The 6,961-nt window shown below is 38.8% G+C and overlaps 2 protein-coding genes across 2 annotated transcripts; both read left to right on the plus strand.

The window, feature by feature from the left end:
- The first annotated feature begins 29 nt into the window (after positions 1-29).
- On the plus strand, positions 30-377 carry LOC147489805 (uncharacterized). The gene has a single exon (XM_086574735.1). The coding sequence runs from the start codon at positions 30-32 to the stop codon at positions 375-377; it is 348 nt and encodes a 115-aa protein (XP_086430861.1).
- Positions 378-547: 170 nt separating this feature from the next.
- On the plus strand, positions 548-1,153 carry LOC147489806 (uncharacterized). The gene has a single exon (XM_086574736.1). It carries the CDS (start codon positions 548-550, stop codon positions 1,151-1,153), a length of 606 nt encoding a protein of 201 aa, XP_086430862.1.
- The last annotated feature ends 5,808 nt before the right edge of the window (positions 1,154-6,961 follow it).

Below are 6,961 nucleotides of genomic sequence, written 5' to 3' on the forward strand. Positions count from 1 at the left end.
TCGAATCGACGCTCGCTCACAATAGGATTATGAGGGATTATTTCGTGCAATACCCGAAGTATCCCCTTGATATCTTCCGTAGGAGGTTTAGGATGCACCGCCATCTCTTCCTCCGAATCTTGAAAGCCGTCTCCGACCATGACAAGTACTTCACATACAAGGTTGATGGCATTGGAAAGCCATATTTGACGGGTATGCAAAAGGTGGTTGCTTGCATTCGTTTGCTTGTATATGGGTGTGGTGCGGATGCATGGGATGAATACGTTCAAATCGCAAAGAGCACCCTTTTCGAAAGCTTGAGGCATTTTTGTGATGCCATGTTGGCGGTCTTCGAGGAAGAATATTTGAGGGCTCCAACGTCTACTTGCACAAGGTGAAAATCTTGGCTTCCCGGGTATGCTTGGAAGTTTGGATTGTATGCATTGGCAATGGGAAATGTGTCCTACGTTATGGCAAGGTACACATGTAGGACATAAGAAGAAACCTACAATCATTTTGGAAGCCGTTGCCAATCAAGACTTGTGGATTTGACACGTTTTTTTTTGGTATGGCGGGTTCAAACAACGACGTCAACGTACTTCAATGTTCTCACCTCTTTGACAATCTTATGTGTGGTGATGCTCTTCGTTGCAATTACACCGTGAATGACCGCCAATACAAAATAGGTTACTATCTAGTCGATGAGATTTATCCTAAATGGGCTACACTTGTACAAACAATCCCTCACCCAACAACTCAAATAGAGGGATTCTTTGCTAAGATGCAAGAAGGGTGTCGCAAAGATGTGGAACGTGCATTTGGTGTCTTACAAACTAGATGGGGGATAATCAAGAGGCCGGTGCGAATGTGGAGTAGGGAGGACATTAGTCGGATAATGAAGACGTGTATAATTTTACATAATATGATTGTCGAGGATGAACGAGAGATTGATATCAAAGATTGGCAAATTGACATGGATTGGGAGCCACCAGTCGCATTACATGTTCTTGGGAATCAAAATGAGGAAATTGCAAGAAAACTCAACACACTTCGTCACATTCAGAGCAGAAAAACTAATGTTCAACTAAGAGTTGACCTCATCAATCACCTTTGGCAATTTTGTGCGGATCATGTTAAGGAATGTAGTATGAGTATTTCTATGTTTGTAGTTTGAGTATTATCTATGTTTGACTTTATGTTGTTTCAAGACAATTCAAATTAAAATTGAAATTACAATATTGGAAATGAACTAACAACAACAATGGAAATAAAATAACTAAAACAACATTAAAATTAATCTAAGTAATAGAAGCACCACCCCCACTAGAAGCACCATCACCACTAGAAGCACCACTTGGAGTTCCAAACGTTCCACTCTCTCTCATTTGGCGAATTATCTCCATTTTCATCATCTTGAAGTATTCGGAAACTTTCGGCTCAAGAGTAGAAGTATCTTGTGCTAATATTTTGTTGTCTTCTTTTCACTTCTTGAGCACCATCATCTTCACCGTACCCTATCGGCGGCATTCGTCATTTGTGCCAAATACTTTTCCATCATCTTGTATTTCTCTCATCCTTTCTTTCTCACCCCTTGTTTCCAGTGGTCGTTTTTTCTTGGTTCCACTTCCACTTCCACCTCCACCTCCACCTCCACTTCCACCTTCACCTCCACTTCCATCCCCAACTTGTGTAAGAAACGGATCAATTGGAACGCCACCAAGAGTTGTCGACGGCGTTGTAGGTGTTAAAGGCACGACTTTGTCATCTACATCGAAAATGACGTTGGTCCATCTTGTTGATGTAGTTGTGGACCGACTCTTCAATTATTCATTTCATTTTGGGCTATCTTTGAGGAGGGCCCAACAATGCTTAAATTGAAAGTGTGTGTTATGAGCCAACATATATGTTGTTTTTGCCTCGACTAACCGATCTTGGATCGTTGTGCCACTTCTTACGGTCTTCTCCGAAGAGGAGATAATTCCCGCCCACCGGTTGCAAGTTTTTTGGATGTGTCCAAATCGAGTGGACACCGAATTCTTGCTTCTCTTGTTGTTTTCGCCAACTCTCTCGAAATTTCTCTAATATTCTCTCCCAATAGTGTGTGACTCGTTGCCCCGCACCAACAATTGGATCTTCATTAACATATATCCACGCTTTGCAAAGAGCCTCGTCTTCTTGAATTGAAAAATTGGCGGACCTTGTAGATTTATTTTCTTTTGATGTGGTTGCATGTTCATTTAGATCAATTGTTGTACTTGGAGTAGTGATTGTTGTAGTTGGAGTAGATAGAAATTGTATGAGAATTGAGAGCAAATGGTGAGAGAGTTGTGTGAAGTAGTTGTTATAAATTTGCAATTTTAGAAAAACTAGCCGTTTCTAGCCGTTGGGATGTCTGGACTAGATAGACAGCAGAGTCTATGCCGTCTGTTGCAATTTAACGTACAGACGGCATAAACTCTGCCGTCCGTATCTCGAACTTAACATCTACTAAAAGTCCCTATTGGACTGGTTTTTTGAATTTGGGCTGGCAAATTTGGCTGAGACTGCTAAAGGACCTATGTGGCACCTTTTAGCAGCCCATTATAATTGCTCCCCATTGGACTTGCTCTAACCAAGGTGGAGGCATAGCAAGCCATTCCACAAAAGTAGGGATAGATTTACAAAAAGAAGCAATCTGGTGTGCTACCTGAACCTGATTACCCGATCTATGCACCCATTTACAAGAAACAGTCCCAAAAGCGGACATAATAATTAATGCGTCTTCTAATAGGTCCAATCTAAGTTAGATTTTTGCTGCTTTATTAGGCAGTCGATTGCAGCTTTAGCATCCAGCTCAACTTCTAGTATTGGACGTTGGAACTGCGTATACCTTATTAACATAATAAGGATATAGGGATAAGGTAAGTACCTTATTAACACATAAGTAAGACCCTGTCCTGAAACACATCATATATATATGCTATATGCCTATATTTTTATGTCTAAAAGCATAATTACCTAGCTAGACATGCAACTACATATGGAAGCTCCCAATCCTTAAATTTCCAAATATCAACTAAGCTGGCTAAAAATTGATTACTTTTGTTTGCTTCACCTAGACTTCTAAATTCTAATTGCTTGGGCAGCAACTGTACGCAAACCGTTTAGTATGTGGCTCCTATTTGTATGGTTTTATATTGTTTTTCTTCATTTAATTACCACGACTTGATCCCCATGATGAACTCGTTAACAGACAACCACGCTACCACTCAACCAGTCACTCAGTCGTCAGTCAGGGCTTCAAGCAGGTCAGAGCAAGCCCGCGAGCATAATATAACCAAAAGGAATTTTGTTTTTTTTGGGGCTCAGCAGTAGCAGGTAAGGAGTGGACTGGGCACAGCGCCGAAGCACTTATCTTCGGCCTAGACTGGTCGGGTTTTGGAGAACTGGCCTGGAAACATTAAGTTGGGCCAAGTTAGATCAAGCCTTCAGGCAGTTGGGGACATGCTTACACCGTTGCCCTCAGGGCTCAGGCAGTTGAGTGTTGAGAAGCATTCTTACAATCTATACAGTACCGTTTACGGTCTTCTTCTTCCAGTCATCCATTGCGCTCCAGAATACGTTTGAAGAAGAATAAACATATGCATACCAGTCACCAGACACATATCAATACACTTCAAATCAAATAACGGTTAATACTGCTTTGGATAGCTTAACACGAACAACAACATCGCCACATCGGACTCCTATATCCACCTTTTGTTTTTTTTGGGTAGTCTACTCCTATATCCACCTGATCGTAAAGAACTGAAGATGATCAACTGAAAATTGGATTTGATTATCAGAGACAATTACCTTATACGATCAGACACTCCTCATCTATGTGGTATAAGAATATTACGTTGTGAAATCGAATTTTGTTTGCAAAATAAGTACAAAATGATTGTTATCTACATAGAAATGCCTTGGTTTTAAGATATATACCACAACTTCAGAAGTTCAGATGACGATATGAGAAATTCTCAGAAATGCCAATGTTTCAATATTCTAGTATGACACCCCGTCCCTTTTTTTTTTCCCGTTTTTTCTAGTATAATAATAATAATAATAGCTAAAACAAAATATATGATAACTATTAGTTAAGGATAAAAGCCCCGTAGGTGAATAAATAACTTTCATCCTTGTTTTTCAGTGGGGGTTTTTAAAAATAAAAAGGAGATTCTCACGTAGAGTTTTTGGGGAAAAAACACAGAGTTTTATACAGAGGAAAAAAAAAAGGGAGTTTTACTGAAAGAAGAAAAGGAAGATTTTTCTGATAGCTAGCTGATAGTCGGAGCGTACTACGGGTGAATAGATATATTATGTTTTTATAAAGTTCTCATTTACTGTATATTGCATAAGGATGGAAAAAATATGATTTTTACTGTTCACATACTGTTGTAAGATTCTGTTTTATATTGTATACTATTTAGTGTTAACTGCGTATATATCTTGACTATCGTTTGAAGAACCGTCTGTCTCTGGAAAACTTGTTCATATCCAGTGATAAAATGAGGGCAATAAATCGATTATAGTTGTTGTAAACAAATTTGTTGATTTATGTATTGGCTACGGGCTTTCGCGTTTTTGCCAAAAGAACCAAATCATCCTGTTTTGTTTTGTTTTGTTTTGTTTTGTTTTGTTTGGATGATTTGTTTTGTTTGAATTTTGTTGTGATGTTATACTGTTGGTTTGATGTTGATTGTTGATGATGGTTTGGGTGCTGGAGAGTGTGAGGTTGAAGCTTTGGAACAGGCGTTAATGGAGGTCGAAATATCGATCTAGTTTTGATGGAGGAATTGGTGACTCAATGAGTTGAGTTTTTGTGTTAATTAAAGTAGTAGGGGTTTTGATTTAGGTTAATTTTGGTTAGGTTGGAAGTGTGGGTGGATGGGAATTGGTGGTGGCTGATCGGTGGAGAGAGCTGCTGGCGCTGGTGAGGGAGACGACCCTTGGTTGGGTTTGAGATTGGGCCGAACCATTCATATTGTTGTTTGGGCCGAACCAACTAGTCTTGTTGGATGGCCGGTGGTGGCTGGAGGTGGAGGAGAGGTGCTGTGAGGAAGAAGAAGGTGAACAGTGAGTTTTGTTTGGGCATCAGGCAAGTGGGTTTGAGTGATTTTTTTGGATATTTACTTATGGGCTTAAGTTTAGATTGGGCTTGGGAAAGGCCAAGGGTTTTGGGCCTTAGTCTTTAGGTTTTTGGTTAGATTGATTTTAGGATTGGTTGACTTTGATTGTTGACCAGAGTTGACTTTGACTAGTTGATCAGAGTTGACTTTTAACTAGGATGATGATTTGGTTTATTAGGATAGGTCTAGGGCTATTAGCATGTTTGGCTTTAGGCTAAGACCTTTCTATATATACGTGTGTACGTGTATTAACTACTATGTGATATTTCAGTTTTTTATGATATATGACGTTATGACACTTAGACATCCATATAAAAATTAATAACGTGTAAACAAAAATACATGAAACAAGATATTCCTCCGTTCTCTGAAATAATATATGCAATAAAGTTCAATAATGCATAAACAAATTTACCGCACTCTTTTAGAACTCTCCACGCCTCAAGTTTTGGAAATGAGTTTTTATGACTGACGATGTCATATGCTAGGTGGACATTTATTGAATGTGCCATAAATGGCCCGTTAGCGTTATAAATGGGTATTTATTGACTGTGCCATGAATGACCCGTTGTTTGAATGTGCCATGAATGAACTAAGGTATTAAGCCTTGCTTGCGAGTTAGATGTATTCCTTGAGTGTACGGGAATGTAGGGTTGGGTATTCCTTGAATGTGACGGGAATGACCCAGGGCATTCATTGAATGTGCCATGAATGGTCCGTTAGTGATATGATAGGTATTCCTTGAATGTGGCGGGAATGACCTAAGGTATTCATTGAATGTGCCATGAATGACTGAGTTTTATGCCCAAAGAGACTGTGAAATATGTGTATGAAAGCCCAGATATGGCTATGATATTGTGGTATTTGGTGGGAGAGAGGCACACAGAAATGCGTGATTTGGCAAATGTGTGGAATGCAAATCGTGGAGTAGGTACTAAAGAGTGGGTGTATAAGAAAAGTAATTGATTAATTGATAAGAGAAATTGATTTGATTATGCGAGTGTGTTTGGGCTTACATTTGAATACCTATAGGATATCTACATATGTTATATAAAATTTATAACTTTCGTTTGCAGGAGGGTAGGACTTAATAATATTTTGTGCAAGGACGCGGTCCTACCCTTATACAGAAGTGGATATCGATAAGTTTTAATTCAATTACTTAGTTATTAAAACGAGTTATTATAATGAGTTAATATAATGGAAGTCTTGCTTGGGAAGAAACTATGCCGGTTGAAATGACGGAACTACCTATCTTCCAAGCAGAGAATGATTAAGATATGGGTACATATAAAGTGTTTGTTGGATGATTAAAGTCTGGAAATGAATTATGTTGTTAGTCTACTCATACCAAAGAAATTCCATTTTGTCGACCCATGTTTGCTTTATTTTGGCAAACGTGGGTGTGTTCTTGGGAACATATGTGGAAGGCAGTGGAACCACGACGTGTGATTTGGATTCTTGCCTGGAGCAGTCCGTTGGTTCTTTTATTAGGTCCGATTCTTATTGGAAGGATGTAATAACATAGTTTACATTTTTTTAGCATGACATGAGAACATGGTAGTGAAGACTTTTATTCTTAGAGTTTGTTTGATATTTTGTTTTGACGGAAGATAGCTTAATAAAGTGATGGTGGAAAATTCTTGGGTTTATTCTTTTATGATGTGGGTTTTAGGTTTTGGCATGTGTTGTATCCACCCCGTCATAGCCTGGGTTTTTAGACAATTGAACATAGCGATAATGTTTAAGATATTTATATTTAAAATATTCATTTTGTAATTGTTTAGAAATTCGGGTTGTGACATCTAGGGTAACAAATTTTAGGTGTGTAC

This window comes from Coptis chinensis, chromosome 7, assembly GCF_015680905.1.
Source record: "Coptis chinensis isolate HL-2020 chromosome 7, ASM1568090v1, whole genome shotgun sequence".
Lineage (NCBI taxonomy): Eukaryota > Viridiplantae > Streptophyta > Magnoliopsida > Ranunculales > Ranunculaceae > Coptis > Coptis chinensis.